Source organism: Ptychodera flava, chromosome 1 (genome assembly GCF_041260155.1).
Source record: "Ptychodera flava strain L36383 chromosome 1, AS_Pfla_20210202, whole genome shotgun sequence".
Lineage (NCBI taxonomy): Eukaryota > Metazoa > Hemichordata > Enteropneusta > Ptychoderidae > Ptychodera > Ptychodera flava.
The window spans coordinates 10,261,809-10,286,450 of NC_091928.1; the positions used below are offsets into that span (position 1 = coordinate 10,261,809).

At 37.1% G+C, this 24,642-nt stretch overlaps 1 protein-coding gene across 2 annotated transcripts; it reads left to right on the forward strand.

Moving 5' to 3' along the window:
- Window positions 1-70: 70 nt before the first annotated feature.
- On the forward strand, window positions 71-15,476 carry LOC139129816 (DNA damage-regulated autophagy modulator protein 2-like). Of its 2 annotated transcripts, none has more exons than XM_070695508.1 (8): window positions 71-565; window positions 1,813-1,929; window positions 3,229-3,282; window positions 3,767-3,834; window positions 7,277-7,419; window positions 10,008-10,185; window positions 12,703-12,776; window positions 13,247-15,476. In XM_070695508.1, exons 2-8 carry the CDS (start codon window positions 1,847-1,849, stop codon window positions 13,409-13,411), a joined length of 765 nt encoding a protein of 254 aa, XP_070551609.1. In that variant the 5' UTR covers window positions 71-565; window positions 1,813-1,846; the 3' UTR covers window positions 13,412-15,476. The 2 variants fall into 2 exon arrangements, with proteins under 2 accessions (XP_070551609.1, XP_070551602.1); XM_070695501.1 differs by lacking the exon at window positions 10,008-10,185 and adding an exon at window positions 8,262-8,439 and having other exon boundaries at window positions 83-565.
- The last annotated feature ends 9,166 nt before the right edge of the window (window positions 15,477-24,642 follow it).

Below are 24,642 nucleotides of genomic sequence, written 5' to 3' on the forward strand. Positions count from 1 at the left end.
ACCCGCGTACCCGTTCACAATATTTCATGTGGTGTCACTTAGCTTAGGTGCATGCGCTTTTCTTTTCCAACTTTATTGTTTGATCTGCAAAATCAACAGTACGCGCATACGCGTATGCGCAGACATGATTTAAAGGAGCCATACCGTTGATTTTTTTCTGTCTGCCTAAACAGTCTTAAACACATTGAATTTCTAGCAGCTTTCGGTTTCAGTGTTTTGGAGAGAGCGAACCTCACTGCAGACAGTTTCCAGAATTGAAGGGAATGGTCTTGTCTTCAAGGAGGAAGATCAGTAGAATAGGCCGTACATTTGAATAGGAGCACAGTTCACCGAAACCACAACAATAAGGTCATAAATTCAACCCCAGTTGTGAAATACTCTGCGTGCATGATCGAAGAGCCTTATGACAATCACGTGCCATTGACTCAATGTGTACCTGCTAGCTCGTTTCAAAGACGGTTGTCTAGCTTTCGCGGTTTGTAAAAAGCGATCGTTTTCGGAACTGGCGTGTACTTGCTTGATAAATTGTTGTCTGCGGTGATGTTGAAATTTGCTTGAGCTGAAGGTAAGTGCAAGAAATTCAGTTGTGTATCTGGAGCGCATTTTAACACTTGGTATTATATAGCAATGTTATGTAAACGTTACCCGGGGCCTATCATCGGCCACTACTTGTACATATAGTAGTAGTACATAAACATCAGGACATCTATGTTAGAACAGGATTATGTATATATTCCTTGTTTTTAAAATTTTAATCGAAATCTGCGGAAATCAAATCCTGTCCCATACTCGCTCGTTTATGTACTGGCTAAATGCACAGTGCCCCATTCACATAATTTGGACTTCTTTATACCGTAACTTCAAAGTATGTTTTGGAACGTGCTTTTACTCTTGAGAAACCCTCGATCATGTTTCTGTTTGTGAAAACGAAATCATGTTTTACTTTCGCTTTGAGACACAAATTATAGTCATTTTGAGTTCCAAATTCCATTAAAATTCGAGGTAAATTTATTCTTTTACTATTTTTTCATTCGTGACTTTATGAAATTTGAAGGGAAATGGTTGAAATGCGAATAAAAAGTTAACTTCTGTACTTTCCAGTCTGAAACTTGGAGGGGGACAGAATTTTCCGTGCTCCATGTAAATAACAACATAGGGAAGAGACACAGTGGAAGTACACAAATCCATGTTACAGTAAAGTTACTTTCCATCAAGGCATCTATACTTGCAAAGTCACTACGATAATAATGCTTCTTTTTTCACATTCACAGGGAATGTTATGACGTGTAAAATTGCATCACATAGGCTGGCAGTTTGAGAAATTAATCCATTCTATGTACATGCTTTTGCATGATATAAATTGTTATGGCCGTGATACAGTTTTATTTTGGACTGAGGTTGTAAGATAAAAGGGCCCAAGCATGCAAGGGCCCATACGCCGTACAACCAAGGTCCACAAAACCCATATCATAGCCATAAAGGTTGTATCACATACCTTATGGAATGATAAATATGTAGTTTCCAATACCGTTATGAAAGAACATGGCTGGAGGTATACGATAAACTATTTTATTAACCCTGGTACATACATACATACACTGTGCAGTTTCCATGGACTTTGCAGGAATGGTGGACTGGTAAAAACACATCATCCAAGAACCCTGCTTTAAATACACGTCTACAAAATCTAAATAATGCTTTCCCAGCCCTTTTCTATTGGCTCCTCCAAACTATTGCAAAGAATAGGCTCAATGAAATTAATGATTAACATCATTGATGAACGCCATTACATATTTTTTTATTTCAATGCAGAAACTGTGAAAATTAGAAATCCCACGCCCACAAAATGTGCAAGTCATGGTTCTGTGTTGGCATGGGATGGCTCCCAATGTCACTGGCTATCATGGTGGCAGCAACATTTACAATATCGTAAGTACCAAGCATTCCTTGTTCAGCCTTGACACAGCAAGAATCCATCAGGCAAAATAGCAATTTTATTTAATCTGTGCTATTTCCTATAATATCAACTATCTATCTATATATGCTGGGTATGTGCCAAGTGAGATATATGGCATCAATTATTTTTTGTGTATGTTTATCTTTGTTGATGTCTCCAAAATTTGACGTCCAAAATACTAGTACTAGCTTGTGTAATTTTGTTACTTTATAGTAAATATCTATACTATGAATAGTATTCATATGAAAGAAATTGAATAACTTTTCAAACCAAACTTGAACTTGTTGAAGATTATTTCATAACTCCAGTATGATTTATTTGGGTTCTAGCGTGAACAAAAATACCACATGAGGATGACTCATCCTCAAGCAGTACGGTATTTTTGTTCAGGCTGGAACCCAAATAAATTATACTGAAATTTCCACTCAGAATATCCATACAATAATATCAGACAACAAATACAACTACATCAAGCAATGAAAGAAATGATAACAAGGTTTCTACACCATTTACCTTCCTAAACCTTTACGAAAACACTGTCAAGTTCATCATAAAAATTTAGCACACTTTCATCCAAGCTCAGTATGGCAATTGTGAATGATAACCTACAGCGAGAGAAAGGAGTAAAATTCTGCTGACCACAGAGACGATTTTAAGTTCAATAATTTGTTATTAATTGGCAAAAATATTCCACATATGATGTCAAAGTCCTTTAGAGGATAACTTTGTGTGTTTGGAATGCTGAAGAAATATTTTTCCTTCAAATTGTCTTTGATTTCCTGCTCAATATATGATATCTGGTGTACCAAATGCAGTATTGACAGTGATACAGCCGTGATATGGCAGTAACCTATGATATAGGCTTCTCTCAGATACTGTCTGCTTTATGAAGATATTTAAGGTAGTATATGCCTCGAAAGTGAAGGACTTAAAACTTTTGCTAAAACTTTCCTGAATGAAACTTTTAATCATTCTCTCACCAAATCAACAATAAAAATTGGGGGTCATCTTGCAAAGTTCGGAAGTATAGGGAAGCAAATTACCCAACTTTTTGCAATATTTGAAATTCAAAATGGCTGCCATTCCTGTGTTGACTCTTTGGGGGAAAATTAAATTTTGGATAACTAAGACGGTGAAAGTTTTTCTTTCTCCAAGAGCCTCCACAAGTGGTAGGATCAGAAAAGAATTGTAGAAATTTGAGAGTCTGACTTTCTGCCCCAGAAGCAAGTTCTACCTTAAGAAATGATTTCATCTTTATATTTTCTGTGTAGGTATTGTATATCAGTAGGACTGGGTCATGTACCAGCTGAGTTTCCCTACATCAGGTAAGTCTATCATTGACCCTGTTGACCTTTGATCCCTGGTGACCTATGACATCACAGGTGGATGTGATGTGGATGTTTATTTCATGATGTTTAGTTAATGCTTGATTTATTGCAGACCTCTTTTATTCACTTGATGTTAACCCCCCTTTTACTTCCAGGCTTGTAATACCATTTCAAATATATTCTTGTCACCTTTTTTTGTGATTTGACATGCTCAGTCACACAAATTTCTCAGGAAAACCACTGTTTTAATTCCATTGCCATATGTGTATTCTGGTTTTGCCAGGCAAGTCTATGGGCATATCAAACATCAATGTTAAACGGTGACAGTGTCAATACTAGCGAGATATTAAATGTTAATTATCATTTAACAGAATCGAAACAATATCCTGATAAAGAATGGTCTCTGTTTGCAACTGTTTGTGGAATGATCGTGTACTTCCTCAAAAATTACAGTGACGGTGTAAATGTTTTACTCTTGCAGTGACACTGGTACATACATTCCCGAAAGTTGTATATTTGGTCAGCTACTCAACATAACTGCAGCTCTAGGTAAGCGTAGGTAGGATTAATGATAGGTAGTGTGTTGCTGTACAAAATGTCTCCACTGTGAGTCCACTCAAGTGTTTGTACTTCATGTAAGGATGTAGAGGTGTCACTTCATCTGTTCCTTGACTGCAACCATGTGAAAGATTTGTAGAACACCTTTACTGTAAAACATGGAAGACACATAGGCCTCAGAATTCCACTGAATTCAGAGATCATCTGACTTCATAGCTTTCACCTCACAAAGCTTAATTTCTTGATACTCGTTGGAAAAAGGTACATCTACATATCCAGATGTAATGATAAGGAATTGAGCTTTGCAAACTTTAATGACTTGGTAAAGCATATTCAGAAGATTGAATTTTTTATCGCAATCAGAAAAAAGTATAATTGATCTACATATATAAAAATTGACAAAATATTTACAAATAGTTGGCCTGTAGAAAGCAATTTGGTCTTACAGATTTATCTTGTATAAGACTTCATGCTACGCACTTTTCTGGCAGCACCAGATAATTTTATAATATAAAAAAATGTGAATTATGAATTACAACGAACTGAAGTGTATTTTTTTATTCCAAATATGCTTTTGTACTGTGTATTGTTCTTCTTTACATGTGCATGTAATTGCCAGGTGAAATAGGTCATGAAGCAATAAAAAACCCAAGATAGGTGGAAATTTTATGCAGCTTCAGAGACAGAAATGGCAGAGTGCCAATGTTAATCCTGGTTTAGTGTCAACCAGGGCCTGGTTATAAAATGTCATTACTGCTAGGGTAATTATGTCAGGGTATGTCATGGTTGATAATAATAATATTAAATTCAGGCAGATAGTGCTTCATAACTTTCAAAAGGTTTCATATATAAAAGTCTGAAAATAATCATAATTGTGTCTGATCGACCTTTCAAAAACTGACAAGTTTGACCTTGTGTCACTCAAGCAATGTACAGACCGGCCTAGCTTTTACAAGTCCATACACATTTCAGTGTTGCCATATTCCAATATTTTGTGTCCATTTGTGTTATATGAGCATAAAATTCATAGTAAATTCTGTTCAACATAGAAGTTGTTAACCAATAACCCCGCGGACGAAGTCCGGCGGGGACTTATAGATTGGGTTCCGTCTGTGCGTCCGTCCGTCCGTCCGTCCGTCCGTCCGTCCGTCCGTCCGTCCGTCATCAACAGTTTCTCAGACACTGCTGAACCAATTTCGTTCAAACTTGGCACAAAGGCATAGCACTATGACCTACAGATGCACGTCGATTTATTTTGTGATACGATCGAATTTGGCCGCAAGGCGGCCATTTTGTTGCGATTTTTCATGTCTTTGGACCATAACTCAGACATCCTTGAGCAGATTATGTTCAAACTTGGCACAAAGGCATAACACTATGGCTTTCATATCCATGTCAAATAATTTTGCGATATAATCCAATATGGGCGCGAGGCGGCCATTTTGTTGCGATTTTTCATGTCTTTGGACCATAACTCAGACATCCTTGAACAGATTCTGTTCAAACTTGGCACAAAGGCATAACACTATGGCCTACATGTGCATGTCAAATTAGTTTGCGATACGATCCAATATGGCCGCGAGGCGGCCATTTTGTTTGCGATTTTTTGTGTCTTTGAACCATAACTCAAACATCCTCGAACTGATTCTGTTCAAACTTGGCACAAAGGCATAACACTATGGCCTACACATGCATGTCAAATTATATTGCGATACGATCCAATATGGGCGTGAGGCGGCCATTTTGTTGCGATTTTTCATGTCTATGGACCATAACTCAGACATTCTTGAACCGATTCTGTTCAAATTTGGCACAAAAGCAAAACAGTATGCCCTTCATATGAACACCAATTTATTTTGTGAAATGATCCAATATGGCTGACAGGTGGCCATTTTTTTGCGATTTTTTCATGTCTTTGAACCGTAACTCAAACATCCTTGAACCGATTTTGTTCAAACTTGGCACAAAGGCAAAGCACGTACTATGGCATGCATATGCATGTATCAATTAACCTTGCGATAGGTACCAATATGGCTGCAGAACTGCCATTTTTTTGGAATTTTGCATGTCTTTGAAGCATAATTCAAAGGTCATTACACCCATTTTGTCCAAACTTGGCACAAAGATCAAGCACTATGGCATACATGTCAATTTACTTCGTGACATGTTCCAATATGGCTGCCAGATTGTAAATTTTTTCCAATATCTCTGCCCGATGGTCTTTTTTGGATTTTTTCATGTCTTTGAGGCTTAATCATATGCAAATATTCCTTAACCAATGTTGTTGAGACTTGGTACAAAGATAAAGTACTATGGCATACATATGCATGTCTACTAATTTTGTGCTATGATCCATATGGTCAATAGACAGCCATTTGATTTCAATTTTGGTGTGATTTTTATATATCCTTGAAACATAAACAAAGGTCAATGTCCCTCGATGGACTGATTTTGTTCAAACGTGATACGAAGATAAAATACTATGGCTGCATTCTTGTGCACATTAAATTGTTTCATTATATGATCCGAAATGGCTGATGGCTGATTACAACAACATACCCAATCCCATAGCATTTCGAAAATTCCACCAAACCATGTGTATAGTATGTGCCGTCATGACACTAGAGGCAGTGAGGGCATCGTTATGTGTGATGTAATCAAAAGTTCCTTCAGTGGTCATTACCGGCAGAGATGAGTCATTTATTGAACGTTCCTCAGATTACTTTATTATGCAAGTCACAGGCCTGATGCACCCGTTGCATCAATGTCATTCCACAGCGACCTAGACCACAGCTACCTAGACACCAAAGATTATAACAAAATGGACAAGCGGGGACTGTGTCATCAACGATGACTTGTTAACCAATAGTACGCAGTCAGTCAGAGAATAGTGTGTATATAAGTGTCAGAGTGCAACACAGACATTTACAAAGCGTGCTTCACAATAAGATTCAAAAATGTTAAAAATGTTCAAATTACACAAAAAAAGAAAGTAGCTAGTGACGTGGCCATGGCATGACATTGAAATCATTAACCCTTTCACCAACATGGTTTGGTCCAAACCCATTTACTGACAATGGTGATTTTGGGCCTGTTTATAGGTAGTGGGGATGAACAGGTTGAAAATCTGTCTCATACTCCACCATGTGAGATTATTTTTAGAATTATTTCAGACTTTCTTGTGGTTAGAAGTAAATTACAGATGAGTGCATACAGGTTTCTTTCGCATCAAAGCATTGAACCTTGCATGATACACCTGATTTTTCATGTGAAACTGTAATGCAACATAATTTTCATGTGCAAAATACCAATGTCTCAACAGAGAGGGCGCTCTTCCAGTCTGTTGCACACACTGAACACATTCAGCGAGCACAAATTATGTCTGTGTGAATGGTAATCATATTCTGTAAACGTGATGTCACTTTTGTTACAGCATTTGCAACAATTTATGTTCGATACAAGCAAGTCCAGGAGTATAACAGAGAGGCCTCGCCAGCAATTCTAAGAGCAAATAAGATAGCGCTCGTTATCGGAGGATTTGCATGCCTGGGAATGAGTATGGTTGCTAACTTTCAAGTAAGTATGGCGTGCTGTGAAAGGGAAAGTAATAGATTTGTATTATTTTGAGCTTCAATCAGTAAGGGAAGAATGTGAGTTGGAATTGTCCTCTGCTGCTTTGCGTTCCTCTGAAATCATTGCCATGGTGAAAGTTCTCATTTAAGATCAAGAAATGCTGAAGTGAAATATCTTGCAAGTTTAGCAAATGCCCTTAAAATGCCTGCAGACTGTATGTCCAATGTTAGTGGATATGAAGTCAGTGCTACAATAAAATCTTTGCAAATTTTGCACTGCATCATTCACATGGGAAAATGTTACATCATCAGCCAATCATAAAATATACATCATCATCATTCATGACACATCTCTCTATGTCATCATAAAGTATGTTTTCTGTTCAAAAGTAAATTTCCATTTATAATACACATCCGGATTCAAGAAAGAAGTGACAACTTTTATCAAAAACGACAAAAAGAAAAAGACAAAGAAAATGGTTTTAAATCCATTCTTTCAACATAATTTTTTCTGAGAAACTGTTTGAAGATTTTGTGAGGGCTTGTGTTGCTTCTACATTTTACAAGCCAATATATTAAGAATGAAATGTTGCCTTTTTAAAAGAAATAATCAAATTAAACCACCACTAGAGGGCAACCTCATCAATTTACAAGTTCTGAAAGTAGTCAATACAATTTTTGAATAATAAGGAGAACGATTTCTTTACTTTCTTTTTGAAAATTTTTGTTGAATTCCAAGATTTTATTCTGACCATAGACCCTCGAGAAAAATGTTTTTCTCGAGGGTCTATGTTCTGACCATTGCCACTTGTCCACCAGCTAATATATGTCATACTTCCTTGGCAGGAAACCAATGAGCTACAAGTTCATGTATTCGCGGCAAATCTTTGCTTTGGACCAGGTGTTGTCTACTGCTACATGCAAACATGGCTGTCGTACAAAATGGCTCCCTTTCACGCCACCATATTTGCTTGCAGAGCTCGGATTTTACTGTGCTTCTTTGCAACCTTGGGCTTCGTCTTCAGTATCCTTTCTCACAAATCCACACTAAAACTCATTTTTTCATCTGAATGTCAAGCATTTCCGTAGAATAGTGGGTCCGATTCTTCATATGTTGAGAAAATGCTCATGTTAGGGTGTCTACAAGGAGTAAATGAAGAAGTACCCTTTACGATATGGTTCAGTATAATCCCACTGTTCTAAAATACAGTGGTATGGTCTGTTAACTTTAATGCACATAAATTACAGTTTTCATGGCATTAACACTGCATTTCATTGATAAGTAATTTTGATCATTGCACTCTTTGTGGTTTGCTAACAAACAAATTTAATTTAAACCAGCACCCCTAGCTTGTATGTTAGTGAATCAAACGGCGTGGTAACATCCTAAGTGACCATGGATTGTTGAAATAAATGCATGTCAAGTGAACCTCATCTCATCTGACCTCAAACTCTTCTCTTCTTCTCAAAAACAAAAATCTGGCAGTTATGTTTTACACTGCCCCGCCAAACATGATATGTTGCTGAAATTGCTTATTTAAACTGCTGCATGCTGACAGCTGTTGTGGCCACCTGAACGCTGATTGAGTGTGGTGGATATACACAGTCTCCAAGGTGTAATCATGGCAGGGTTAGTAGTAATTTGGACACAGCAATCAAAATAGAGCAAACTCCCTCTCGGTAAACAAACTGAGTTTCATTTGTCAGGCCAGTGTTTTAAATGTCCAGGGCCCCTACTGACTAAGCAACGCAATAGTTGCATTCTTGTATGTCAGCTTGAAATAATGAAACATTTTGTGTATGTGAGAGTAGACATGCTGTTTGCAAGGAAGAACAGTTTTCTGAAGGAAAATACCCTCATTTCATAGTTTTTGAATGTCATTCTTGAGAAACGTCATACTCTATATATTAGGACATGCATGAAAATACTTTGTCAAGAAACAGGACAACTTTTGGCAAACCTGGTATATACCGTAAATTTGATCGTGGGTACAAAATGCTGGTCAAGGTGTGATTACTCGCCCAAAATTAACCCCTAGTTTCTGTACGCGTTCCTATGTGTAACCATGTTTGTATGTGAATTGAAGTGTGTTAGAAGTGGTTGATATGAGCTGCAACTACAGATCGTGTGTTTCAACCTGTCCATGTTGTTTTGGGACTGGTTTGCTGTATGCTGTGCACATTCACGCACATGCATCTACCCACAAACACTCATAACCACTTACACAAGCTGGTATAAATATATCCCGGTACACGCTCACACAGATGTACGCATATTTTGAGAACAAAAGTCATGCGCACCAAACAGCAGCATCTATGTCATACACATGACCATATACACACACGCACGCACACACACACACACACACACACACACACACACACGCACACACACACACACACACACACACACACACATCAGTCACTGATTTGCCATTTTGCCAGCAAAAATCATATAAAGACAATGGCTTTAGCAACCCTCAATTTTGATTCAATGTTGTACCTGGCGAAAAAAAAGTGAAAATTTATGCAAAAACAGTTGTACAGAACTTGCACCGACCAAACGCTGTTTCATCTTGTGGATATTTTCAGGAAGGAAGGATTCTGTTCGCTCATTTATTTGGTGCATTCATGTGTTTTGGTTGCGGTGTGGTCTATGAATTCATGCATGCATTGATACCCTGTGAAATGAGAGTTGGCTATCCGCCAGCATCTACTCGTCGAGTTCGACTTCTGCTGGCTTTTATCGGATTGGTAGCTCTGATTTGCAGTATCCTTTGTTCATGACTTCACGTGTGTGATGTCTGATGTCTGAGAGTTTATAGTGGCCAGGATGTGAGGGATTGTACACTGACATTCCAATTCATGTAGCTAAGCGACTGAGCGGATATCATAACTTTTATACAGTATTGAAGTAATGAGCAAAGATATGAAGTAAATTCCTGTTAAAGGGACATAAGCTGTAACTTGTGGCAAGTTTTTCAGTATTCTGCTTCTGTATATCAACTACCGTATCTGACCCTAATCCAGTTGTCATGCTGAAATTTCAAGTATTCTTTTTGTCAACACAACTTGTATGTGTGTACTGATCATTGTTTATTGTTTACAAATGAATTCTAGTCCGGACTTGAAAACAATTATGCTAAATACTTGGCATTAAATTACATTTTAAGGGATTCAATGCAGAAAGTGTAGGGCAACCACAAAACAAAAGTTCTGAAAAAATAGCCAAAAGATACAGCTTATGGAGTTTTAACACCTCAAAAGTGAAAGACTTCTTTCTCTTGCCTTCCCAATTAAACACATTGTCATTTCCTGTAAAACCCCTGTGTTTCTTGCTTACAGTTAAAATCCCTTTACAAGAATGTTAAAATATGTTTCATTTTAGCTAATTACTGAATATTCAGGTAGATTAATATGTACATGTTATTCAACTTTATTGTTTATTTCTCACTCACATTAGAAAACAAATTGCCGTGTTGTACATCACATAGGCACATCTCTGTGTTTTGCTGTTGGTCTTCTCTATGGTGCAATACATGCATGGATGTCTGCTAGACTTTACCCGTGTTTTGGAAACTCCTCCACATACCGTGTTCGCATTGCTATCGTAATAGTTGCCATTGCTGCGGCAGTTTTCGGTATCCTTCTATCCTCTGTACCTCCCATGTGTTTATGTTACAATCCTTTGTAATATTCCGGTGTTTCTCCTGGTTGTGTATCCTACCTACTATCTAGATAAAAGTAATAATCCATGACTTTTGCTTTTTCCATCTTTATATGTGTACTAACCTCATTCCAGTGTTATCATTCCGTAAATTGGGCTTTAACAAAACGATTGGTCCGAGGTGCGGGACTACAAGATTTTTGTTCAGATCAGCAAATTTGCCATGTGCAATGGTCAAGCAAACCACTGAATATTAACAAACTTATGTAGTAAAAAAATTTATGCAGGTCTAGCAAACTTGACTGCTGGACCAGCAAAGTATATCGCAGAACTGGCAAACTAGACTGTAGGACTGGCAATCTAGACTGCAGAACTAGCAAACTAGATGTCTGGGTTAGCAAACTAGACTGCATGACCAGCAACCTAGACTGCACAACAGGTAAACTAGACTGCAGGACTGGCAAACTAGACTGCAGGACTGGCAAACTAGACTGCACAAATGGCAAAGTAGACTGTATTACTAGCAAAGTAGACTGCAAGACTGGCAAACTAGACTGCACGACTGGCAAACTAGACTGCAGGACTAGTGGACTAGACTGCAGGACTGGCAAACTAGACTGCACAAATGGCAAAGTAGACTATTACTAGCAAAGTAGACTGCAAGACTGGTAAACTAGACTGCAAGATTAGCAAACTAGACTGCTGGACTGGCAAACGAGACTGCAGAACTAGCAAATCAGACAACATGAGAAGCAAATTAGCCTGCAAGACTAACAAACTGCCCGACTATGTTGATACCAGGCCGGGAAAAACAAATTGCTCTATGGATTTGGTGAACACTGATGCAGACAGATACAGATAATCAAGAGACACTTGTGCTGTTCAGTGTTGATGAGACATTCTTCAGGAGTACCAGGTACACAGCCATTTTGAGAATCCACCATGTACAACACTCACAGACTATAATTGTTTTTACAAGCACAGCCATGATGATATAACAAAATTTGGTGCACAAAACACACAGAAATTTGCACACAAATTTGCATATTATGTGCAATGTAATTTATCAGTGTAACAAACATCCCTTAATCAGATGCAAACACACTATGACATTCACGCCAGGAATTCATTTATTCTGTCACTTCAAATATGATTCTCCACTGGCATTGCTGATAGGGTAGATATTGCCATACATATTTTGAAAAATGATCAATGTACTCTGATTGGTCAAGTCACCAGGTGTACAAGCTATCTTCTTTTCAGTTGACCCAGTAATCACTTCAATATGCAACTTTATATATTGTCATCTTAATTACCTTTCCCAGGGATGACTAACGCACCATGACATAATTTTTGTACGCTTGACGATTTTGATGGAGTTGTCAGTTACATTTACACTATAACTTATGGCCATCTGTCGATTCCAAATTCAGTGATTACAATAAAAATATTAGTTTCTCTTTCACAGTGGAAATAGTTGAAAAAACTACATGAATTAGATGCAGCTTTAACAATATTTTCAAGAACTAATAGAGCTCTTTACAGAAAGATGGAGACTTGAAAATGCAAATGGTAATGTTAATTTGAATGTGCGCAGTTGAACCTTAACCTTTGACCCAGCTAGTGTATTTGCAGCTCTAGCAAACACAAAATGGCATGGTGATGATCAGACAAAATGGAAACCAGAGGATGGGGTAAGTCTTCATTACCGCCTGCAATTCAAACGAAGTAATTCTGGCCCGGTATGTCTAAGGACTCTTAGAATACCATCTTGTGTTGGAATTACCACACCTCTGTAATATTGAAACACCAGCAATTTAGCTGCTGTAAAAGTGCGCCCTCTATGGCCAATTTGATGAGCCACTCATTGACTTGAGAGATACCTCACAGACTCGAGAAAGTTTTACACATTACAGTACTTGTGTAGAGCTGACTCTAGGAAATTCCAAGAAACTCCATCATCAACTCAAGGAGTTTGGATATTGTTCAAGTTAAAACAGCTAAAAAAATTACACTTACTATTAGTTGGACATTTGAACTTGAATATTTCACGCTTTTGGATATGTCATTGGCACAAAATAGACTAATAAGAATTTTCAACCTTGTGGAATAAAGGTCAATGTTATTTGTGCCAATGCTTAAACCATGGCTTTTTCCATTTCAGGGTTTTACAGAACACATTTTCAGTACTGCGTTTGAGTGGGTCCTCGCCATCTCCTTCCTGAGCTATTTCTTCACCTTCGTACGTGAATTCCAGAAGATCACCATGGAAACAACGCTGAGGATGTACACAGAAGAGCTGGAACCGATCAACCATCCAGAGATCTGATAGGCTCATCATTGTCCTCTAAAGGCTTCTGATTGGCTGATTTGTGAATCCCTTCACCAGGTGTTTGACACCTCTAACATGCAAAGTGGGGAGTAATTGTCATTATGCTCTAAGCATAGATATATTAAGGATACTCCATAGAGGGGTGACAATTGTCACCTTTAGTATATACTGTGACATGCTTTTAGTGGAATGCTTTGTCAGTCACTTATTCACCACATTTTACACAAAGAGTAATTTCCTGCTTGTCTTTTAAACTCGTTAAATATACTGTACATGAGAGAAGTATCTTAAAATTGATATACAATTAAAGAAAGGAACTTTGAGACAAGTTTTATCAATGAAGATTTTACAATTTGGAAATTGAATGAATACAATTGGTCTTCTGATTCTGCCTGACTTTGTATCTGGCAGACGGAAAATATTTATCTTGGGTGTTTGTTTGCAATTTCAAGCGTGAATTTCAGGACTGAAAATCAAAATGGGTTTTGTAGGTTGTAATACTCGGGTTATTAGCTGATATCAAACCCTCCAAGCTATGGATTGGCTGATTCCGACTATTCAAGCACTTGATTGGAGGATTTCAAAACTCTTCAAGTACTTGATTGGCTGATTTTGAAATGGTAACAGATACGTCTTTTTTTGAGAAATCCTCATCAGATCACTGAATTTTGCCAACACTGCAACAATGAGCCCAGTTGTGGAACATTGTTGTAAGATATCTGACTTTCAAATTTTCAAAATCATGTCTAAATAAGTGTGTTAAGTCTCAAATGAACAAACGCTGCTTGATCATAAAGTTCACAATATTTTGCAATGACTGTACATACTTTGAATGGTAAATACCTGTAGATATACATCTTTTACAAAATTGTCAATCATATTGTCTTCGTCATGGAGTTATATTGTACCATATTATGATGTACTATGAGATTTTGAAGTCAGTTTATTCAGTGAAAAATGATTTCTTTGTGGTAAAACCATATTTCGTAACATATAGAGTTGCCCGATGTTTTTTTTTAGAAATGTAAATTTATTTTATTTGAATGAAGATTTCCTTCATTACAATTGGCAATCATGTTGTCTTCGTCATGGAGTTATATTGTACCATATTATGATGTACTATGTGATTTTGAAGTCAGTTTATTCAGTGAAAAATGATCCCTTTGTGGTAAAACCATATTTCGTATCATATAGAGTTGCCTGATGTTTTTTTTTAGAAATGTAAATTTATTTTATTTGAATGAAAATTTTCTTCATTACAATTGTGAAAAAAATTATTATGATTAATTAATTATCCATGAGCCTTCAATCATTGGTAAAAATTACTGAAATAGTTTGTATGTACTGGTAACCTGACTACCAAGTTTTACAGTTCTACAGCTTAATTTCTGTCTGTGTAAAGTTTGTTTTTAACCTTTGGCTTTGCCAGTAAACTGTCAAAGATGTAATATGTGCTTTTGGCTGAATTAAGGTGCCATGATTTTAATGGATAGCTTTATGGCAGGAATGCCTCTGAGGTGCTCAGCCTGTTCTCACATTTTAAAACTCTGCGAACAGTAATTTCTTATTGTAGGGAATAGTGCATAGTGATTTAGGATTTTACATTTTGCTTGACAATAGAGTTGAACTGATCATGAAGAAAACATGTTGTGAAAAACAGATGAGACTGACAGAGAGAAGCTTGTAACTGCAGTATTTACAGTCAGAGTACAAGATTGCCTTACTGTCTCAAAGATTGGATGATATGATGCGTGTTTGATACAAATGTTTCAGTATGTTGTGAAAGGCTGTATTGAACTAATGCAGTTTGGAGCCAAGTGTATTTTTATACAGAGTGTTTAAGGATTGCTGGCCGTGTTTTAGAAATTATGGAATTTTTAAAGCTTCTTGAAAGCGTTTTTTAGGTGGTTGCATCCATGTGATCATAACATGCTTGTTGTATTGCCTTCTCTGATTCACTATGTCACTGCATGGCGCTCTGTGTCGTATGGGTTAACCCTTTTACCACTATGGTTTGTCCCAAACCCATTGTAATCAAGGTTGTTTGTGGACCTGCGTATTGGGAATGAACGGGTCAAACTTTGCTGTCTTCGACGGCCGGAAATATTTGTGACCTGAAAATTGTGCAGCAATCTTGCTTAGATTTCCTTCTTTTAATAAAGTAAGTTTTTAAAATCTTACTGTATATGGACAAAGAATAATGAGAACCTTACTTATGCTTAATGTTATTGTGTTCAATTTCAAAGATGAGCCTGCACACAGAAAAGTTTTGAAATTTACAGTGGATGAAGACGTTTTACACTTTTCAAACTGGATATCAGAGCGGTCACTTCATTATACGCTGTGTTTACTACTGAAATAATGCAAAAAAAAAATTGCTGCTCACAATACTGTCATATTTGGATATAAAGATAGAGAAATATTTTATAAGGGTATTGTCAGATTATCAAATGCTTTATTTCACAATTACTGAGATTTGTGAACTTTGTAAACCCCTTTAGCTATAAAAGTTCAAACTAGCCTCAATTACTGATATGGCATAATAGTACTTGATATTTGTAGCCTCGCCATGTTGTAGCCTACCAATAGGCCAAACCCGGAATTCGAATCGACCATCGACCACGGTACAAACAAAGCCATGTGCGCAAACGCGCGCGCGCACAGACGTACGTGTATTTCCATACGCGTTCAGTACACATGTGGGTTTGTTTGTACCGGCATCACGTGATTATTTGGGCGTACTGAGTATGTAGAACGGCGTACGCATCACGTCCTTTTTATTCCGGAGTAGTACCATTGAGGTTATGTTTAAGTATGCCCTCTGGTGTCCACTCTTCAAATGTTGTGCTTTTGTGTCTGCCTATTCTATGCCTGTGTCCACATACACAACACAAACTGAAAGTATTATTTATGCATGTAATTATGGAATATATTGCTAACCTCTGTTGTTTGCAAAATCAGTGTTTTTAAACACCTGCCAAATCATGATTCTTGCCAGTGCAGGTACATCTTTTTTCATAGAAGGTACATGAGATGATGTGAATAAAGAGAATTTTGTCTGTGAATTTGTGATTAAAGGTTGTCTTTTATGTATGACAATTTCATTGTGTGTTTTTTGCCATTGATAATATCTTTACCCATAAGCTCTTTCTAAAATTATTTGTGGAATTTTGGAAAACCAGCAATCTCAATCAAATGGGGTTCTTTTCTGTTAAGTACCTGTCTCTTTTGCGAGCAGTTCAATATTTGTTGTTATAGTACATTACAAGCAAAGAACTTACAAACGAAATGACAAACTGTACAGGGGCTTTTCTAGTTAGCAAAGACTGTCTTATCCCCCCCTCTTAGTTAGAGGGGAGCCATTCGATTTCTGGGGGCTGGAGGAAATGGGTGTAGCAGCAATTTTTCCCCGCCACTGTGGCAGCAAATATTTTTCTATGTCTGTCCTGCATCAATGTTTTTCCACATTTGGAAGACATACAATATTTTCCCATCTTTTAAATTTTTACTACAGGTGAGCAAGTCCATTGAAACATTTCTATGTAAGTTTTGATCATGACAATATTTATTGCAACATAAACCATGAAATGTTTTTGCTGGGACGCAGCATACAACTACAGCCTTTTATTGAACAATTTTGACCTAATTTGTTGCGTTTTAATATATCACCAATACTGGCAAAAAGACAGTGGACTTCTATAATGTTAGCACTGCCGATTGAGGCGCACTTCCAGAGAATGAGGGAGTCAGATTTTCCAAATTTTGTGACATTATTTTTCCTTTGGTCTGCTATGATCATTTTTTTTTCGGAGAGCATTACTTGATCAATTTTTCCTTCTTCTTCACCTTCCGATAATTTTCCCCCCAAAATCATTCCCCAGAAATCAAACGGTTCTTCCCTTCTAACTGCTGAACAAATTTATGATGAGGCTCATCCCAACAGTTATTCTTGTAGGTTTGCATTTCTTCACTACAATATCCCTGTTCAACGTCATTCATCATTTTCGTGTAGAAACATGGTGTTTATGGGGTATCGAGGCATACCTTGTCTTTTTTCTCCAAAATACGTCGATCGAAGTAAGCATTTACGCCGACTATGTAAACCTTCTCTGCAATCTGCGTACGAGCCGTAAAGAGCGAAATTTGAAAACCAGGAAGTGATAAAAGTTTACCCAGGAAAAACAAGTAAAATGGCTGATTTTCTGATAAAGTGCTGGTAAGTGACCACTTATGTCTTTCCGTAACAAACATCTTTCATATTTCTTTCATAATTACTCTGCTTTAGAAGCCAAAGGGAAACTACAGCAAAGAAGAGGCTGGCCTGGCTGTACTGTACGCTTTTGACTCAATGCAGGCGGCCGTCACTGATAGTGATACAATATCATTTGATTTTTATTGTATCAGTGACGGCTAGCGGTTCGCCTGCATTGAGTCAAGAGCCTGTGCTTTATAGTATACGTGCGTACGGCTACCTGGTCACTTGGACTTTGGACACGAGTACAGCGAGAGTGTACGGCTAGGCTTTCGTTTGGAAGTTTTCCAATTACAATACATAGAGAAGAAACAAAACCGAAGGCTTGAAAGTAAGAACTAGAAGTTTGACTGTCATTTTCTTGCAGAGAGTTTTTTTGTATAGTCCATACCAAATGACTGAAAATGACAGTATTCCGGTGCTTTTACATACAATCCTATGGTAAATGATAACACTATGAAACAATGCTTCATTTTTCGAGATCTCAAACATCCCTTCCATGAATCCCCTTCCAGGGGAGAAAAAGTGCCGACTCAGCACTTTTTCATACCCTTAAAAATATCATTACTTTTCGAACAATCGACACGTTTTCTCCTGTGTCCATACAAAAATTGTATATAGGCAAATAAAATATCTTACTTTGGGAAAATGGAACCGATATTTCAATATTTTCAAGCCCTCGTTTTTTTTTTTCAAGCTGAAATTAATGAATATGTGCACAGTCATTGGGTATGGGTTATTTCAATGTAACTGGTAATTCCAAAACTTCCATTGGAACACCCCTATTTCTATTTCATACACACAGGGCTGACAATATATTCATTTACTAGAAAATTAACGCTTTTTGATTGTGGGTCGTCCGGACCTTAACACCCAGCCATGTCATGCAGAGCAAACTGCTCACTTGTTCAGTATCAAAACTAATATCAATCATTTATTTTCATCGCAGCCATGGATAATCGTGTTTGTATTCATGACTTTACAAAATTACCCTGTCCACATGTTTGATAGAACTTTTTATTTGTTTACAAGCTCTTATGCGATTATCATGTATCTCCTGTTGCCAAAACAAAGCTCACTGACATCATGAATCACTTACGACGATCCCTAGGAGACAGCCATCAGTTCTTTTGCAAGACTGTAAGCATCCTAGTAAGAGAACTCTGGGGTCAGTACATCACAGTCAGTAGGAAGAAAATCAAAGAAAACAAAGGACCTCACTGACACATCATCATCAGAAAGTGGACTTTCATGGGAAGCCCTAAAATCATTCAGTCTACCTGGGTGGAGTACTGTCCCTCATTGTGACGGCAATGTCAGTTTAGTATGGATCAAAATGTGTCCCTCAACAAACACTGTCAATGGTTGCCGCATCCTAACAGAGGTGAAGATGAAGAAACAGGAAAATAATATCTCTGTTGAAGTGAAATGCGGCAGTCACAGTGTAAATCTGGAGGACATCGGCTTCAAGATTTCTACATTTTTCTCTCCAAATGGCCCAAGTGTTCTTTAGCTAAATGCTTTGATGGACATGATATCCAATACGTCATTTGCAACGGGTTTGAGTGGGCTGGATCTGAGGTTACTGTCCAAAGCCAAAGTGAGAAATGGATCATATCAGGCACTAAGGGACCGTTCAGTTTTTACGGCCGGGGGGCGGCAAAATCTTGTCGCCAGTGTTCAAAAAATATAGACCCCCTGCATTTTTCGTGAAAAAATATACCCCCCCCCCCCCCGTTTGTCAGACGAAAAAATTTGATGACCCCCCCCCCGGGACTGAGCAAATTGTTCAGTTTGGAGAGGTGTTTGGTTTATAGAGGTCCTTTTAATAGAGTTCTATTCGAATGGGACTGTGAAAAGTTTAGACAGGTTTCCACTTTAGACAGGATTTGGTTTAGACAGGTTAGTGCATGTTGGAAAATGGCAATACAAGTATCGCAGTAACATTTTTATCCTTTGATACACTGTTCTCATTGCTAGTGAACTGTAGTATCATATACTGGTTTGATCACTGATACTCAATCTCTTGCAAAAGTAAATAGTGCTGATCGTAATTTCAGGTTTGTTACTAAATATAGCTGCAAACACCTGACTGCGGACACTTAGGCTTGAAATTCGGACAAATTTTATTGTTGCATGCATAGCTGTTGATGCAGCTTGTAGTCTGTAGCCATGAATTAGTGTGACTTTTAGTATCCTTCTTAAGGGGAAGTTCACCAAGGATGATTTTTACATATGTGGTAGCTCTGTGGTCATTTACCCCAGAAAAGCTATTTTCACCATTTATAACTCGCCCGATTTTCTACGAAAATGATAAAAATAGTACAGGAAGTTGCCCATGTAATTTGAATCATGGGAAAAAAGCCCCAAGCTTGGAGCTTGCATCATGTGATATGGAAGGGACCATCTTCGGACAGGTATGGCCCCCACATTGTCCACTCACAGTAATACAGTAGTAAACAGCAACACAAAATCTGACAGTGGACAGTTTATTATAAGTGATTCACCGTTTATGCAAGGATACTCAGTATAAACAAAAGTTATGTAAATACGCACAGCCTGGTTTAAGCATGAGTGAGTGGACAATGCCATACCCATGGGAAAATGGTGCCTTCCATATCACATGATGCAAGCTCCAAGCTTGGCGCTTTTTTCCCATGATTCAAATTACATGGGCAACTTCCTGTACTATTTCTATCGGTTTTTGTAAAAATCGTGCAAGTTATAAATGGCGAAAATAGCTTTTCCGGGGTAAGTGACCACAAAGCTAGCACATATGTAAAAATCATCCTTGGTGAACTTCCCCTTTAAAACATGCATGGATTTATTTTCATCATTCTTGTGGGAAAACACAGACAAATATTTATTTTTGCATATTAATGAGAGAAAAATGACATCATTTGCAATCAGCGCTTATGATTACATCCTAACAATTTCCGTGGTGTCAATGATATGTATAAAAACCACTGAAGATTTTAGTTTAATTTAAATTTTACTTAAGGTAGCTAGATACCTTATAGACATTTTCAGATTTTTATTGTTTTCTCAGTTATAGAACTAGTCCCAAACCCCAATAAAGTATATATTTTCTGAAGCCCTGATATTGGAAAATCTGACTGTGCACAGTACACAGTCATTTGCATAATAGTCATGTGACAAGAGTTTTCCAAAAATTGGTTTTTCCTCCCTTTAGCGAACATGCTGCACGATTTCCAGTTGAAATTTATGCATTGACAATACATAACAGAAGTGAGAAAAAACTGCCTAGAGCAATGCCGATGGCCTCACAATACTGATTTGAATATTACTACCAGTAAAGGCAAGCTAGGATGTACAGTAAAAACCAATAAACCGAGCGCAGACATCGTCCCTCAGCTAGGGTATGTGAGAGTAATATGAGATGTATGCCCTTGCGCGACCTTTGACCTCAGCTCTGGAATATGAAACACTCCATTATCAAGTCAATAACGTTATGATACAGTTCTGGTGCAATTGACCTACTTTCTAGATGGGTTTAAGTCACTCGCAGTCTACAGGGCTTAAAACATTGTCTGTCTTCTTCTATACCACCATCTCATCAATAGTGAAATTCATGCAATTTCGTAGTTGATGTTTTACTGACACATTATTTTTTAACTTTTTCATCCTTTTTTTGCAGCAGCAGTGGAGTGTAAGAAATGCCACATCACTGCAAGATGGCCATTATATAGGAGCATTTGCACACCAATGAACGATTATTTTCAAAATGTAAAAACTATCTTTGTTTGAACATATATAAATAATGAGCTCTATTGTTGTAGGTATGAGTGTTAATGAGTGAGAGAGAGAGAGAGAGAGAGAGAGAGACAGGTGAAATTGGTTTTTCATGGACATAGAGCCTTAAAAATTTTACATCTACTGTGCATTGGCCAATATAAAGGTAATTAGAATCTGATATTATGCTATCTTAGGTTGTTGTTCTCCAGGATTGATAATGATATTTATTAGTGTCATTTTGTTGGAGGCAATGCTTCAAGTTACTCTTGTACCATTAACAGTGCCCTCAATATACCCTGTACTTTCTAAAATCATCATCATCACTTCAGTCTCCATCCATTTGTTTGACTCCAGCAGAAACATGACGACGCCAGTCTCATGAAAAGTTTCCTCTTTCATTGAGTTCAGCGTGACACAAATTTCCTGAATGCAAAACATCACAGACACACGATTATGACAGACAAACCCAAACACTCGGCAAAGTCGCCCCAACGCTCACCAAAAATAGCTAGATTTATCTCAATACAAGTTCAGTTTGATTTATCCATTGCCGCGGTATGACCTCCCATGATGCAAAGTGATTTCTTTCTTGAGTGCATCTTCCTTATAATCACTGCAAAGGAAGACAGGAAAAATAAAGTCCGGGGTTGGTAATATGCCAATACGGCCATGATACGTGTCTGGTCAGCTCTTGCACAATCCATCATGACAAAATTTCAAAAAAAATGTATTTTTTTTTCAGTATTTTCTCTTGAAAAGAAGACAGCCTTTTCATGTCGTTTGATTGATCTTAGTGTAAGCATTGGTGTTTTGACAAGTGTACAGAAACAGTTTAAAAGATTCCAAGAAGAATGTGAACCTTGTCCTTGGTCATTTGTCAGGTTTAATCAAATTTATTAACTTTTGGCAGTGTACAGACAGTCCATATCAGTTCATGGATTGGTTTGATTCATTGTGAACGTGTTCAAATTGAAAACTTTGAGCTCTTTGACAAGTGTTTGATTGCTAGATAATGGAAATTGTATCTTTCACAGAGTAAAGTGACAGCCACAGCATTGATGGAAATTGGAGTTGTATCATTCCAAGTAATGTTGTTTCAAACCTTGTATTTTTTCTCAACATACAACCAACTTTGTCTGCAGTAACTTTGGAATTTTTGTTTGTCTTTCAATTTGCAACGATTTTTTCTCCCTTTGTTTTGAAGAGTACTTCAAGCACCCTGTTGAATTGATCAAACTCGAAATTGCTTGACTTTTGCTGTAACTCTTCTCAAGGAAATGTTCAACCTTTCTCTTTCAAAATCAAAAAATATAAATCAGGGATGACTGTGCATTGGACAAGGAGAAAATATTATATGCTGTCATAGACTGTAGAGAAACAGGATGTATGTGATCAAACTATTTTCGCATAAAATCTATATTATCAGTGGTGGACATATTTTTTCCATTGTTAATCAAGTTGGAAAAACTCCATAGATTTATCATGCAGACTCAAAAGAGACTAGGTTTGGAAATCACTGTCGAAGTTTATTTCGTTCAAATGGAAGAATTTTTTTTCTTCAAGCCACTTCAAGTTAACAGTTAATGAAAAACTGGAAATATAGTCATCCAACATAAAAAGTATATGGAAAATCAGGTACAACTTCTGGTTTGCTTTGTGTAATTTTGGTGACATGTTGATGAATTTATGTTGAACAGGATTGCAATTTTTACAAAATGTTAGAATTCAATAGTTACACAACACATACCCTGTGGATTTGAAACATCACTCATAATAATTTTCAAGGAAACATTATTCTTTACATTTTGATCAAAAAAAGAACTCCCAAACCCCCTCCCCATTCCCAAAAACCCAAACAATTAAAGACATTTAATTTATGTACAGTTTAACACTGAAATTTTACGCAGATATCAAAAATTTCAGCACCCATGCAAATCATTAGTGGATCTAGATGCTGTAAAACTCTCTTATGGTACCAACTTCAGGGCAGTACTTTCATATATGGTACAGTGTCCAGTTATGAACTATCCTAACTAGTAGGAGGCATTTGAAATTGTCAACCATTTAACTTCTATCATTGTTTCTTACCAAATTCTCAAAGGAAACCATCTTCATTTTCCAAATCATCCCTTTTACATGATTTTCAAGGTGTGTATTCATAAATTCTCATTTATATAAAAGTCATACCAATTCATATTATGTAGGACGTGAATTTTTGTGTGCGTATCATAGTAAATGCATTGACAGCATGGTACACTACAATCAAATGTAACTGACTGGCAACAGAATGATATCCAATGTGTACTTTTCAAGAAAGATGCATAAACATACTCCATAACTACAGTTTGGAAAATTTTAGTACACCCCGTTGTTTTTAACAGCATGGTTGGACCCATCTATCACAGTAGGAAATGATGGTGACATTATTTGACCAGGATAAAATCTCAGATTGGTACCCAATGAAACTATAATAAATTATACATAGCAAGGCGGTAGGATCAAATGAATCAAATGTACTCTGTAACAACATCATAAATTCATTGTCACTTCCACAGTCAAACACTTTTTCACGGTCAACACTCGATATTCCTGTGCGAGAAAACACTTGTTCTAAAAAAAAAAACCAAATTAACCAAAAAATAAGCTCAGCCTGATCACTCTGATTGAATTGGATCATGGAAAATTTGGATCATGGAAAAGATTGAAGTGGTACGTCATGTAAAACTTTGGACAGATTCACAGTTGTCCCTCAAGCAATACCCAGATCAACAAGATACTGTTGCCAGTTGACTAGTTTTGATTGTAGAAATACACAACACATTGCTTTATTACATGTTTCTGTATAACACTTGTACACAGTACAACAATTTTTGAACCCTGCTACCATAAGGATTTTCTTCTATGTTGCTATGTCTTTCCCTTCAAAATATTTGAAAATAAAACAAAATTACGCTCTTTCAGACTTCTCTTTATGAAAAACAGTAAATCCTTCACTATTCACTGCTTTTTTTGTCAAATTGTTCAAAAGGTAATATTTTCACATTATCTTACTATGTCTGGTCTTTTTCAACAGAAAATATATTTCAAAAGTTACTTGCATTAACATAGCCAGAACTGACTTTATGAAAAGAAAAATACCGCACTTATACGGTGTTGCTCAAATTTGATCAGAATTGGTACATACCAGTATGGTTACCAAAGATCACTAAATGTTGTTTCT

Coding starts and splice junctions, on each gene's coding strand:
- LOC139129816 (XM_070695508.1), top strand. CDS start 1,847: ATGTGCAAGTCATGGTTCTGTGTTGGCATGGGATGGCTCCCAATGTCA. Junction 1,930..3,228: donor GCAGCAACATTTACAATATC/GTAAGTACCAAG, acceptor TTTTCTGTGTAG/GTATTGTATATCAGTAGGAC. Junction 3,835..7,276: donor CAACATAACTGCAGCTCTAG/GTAAGCGTAGGT, acceptor CTTTTGTTACAG/CATTTGCAACAATTTATGTT.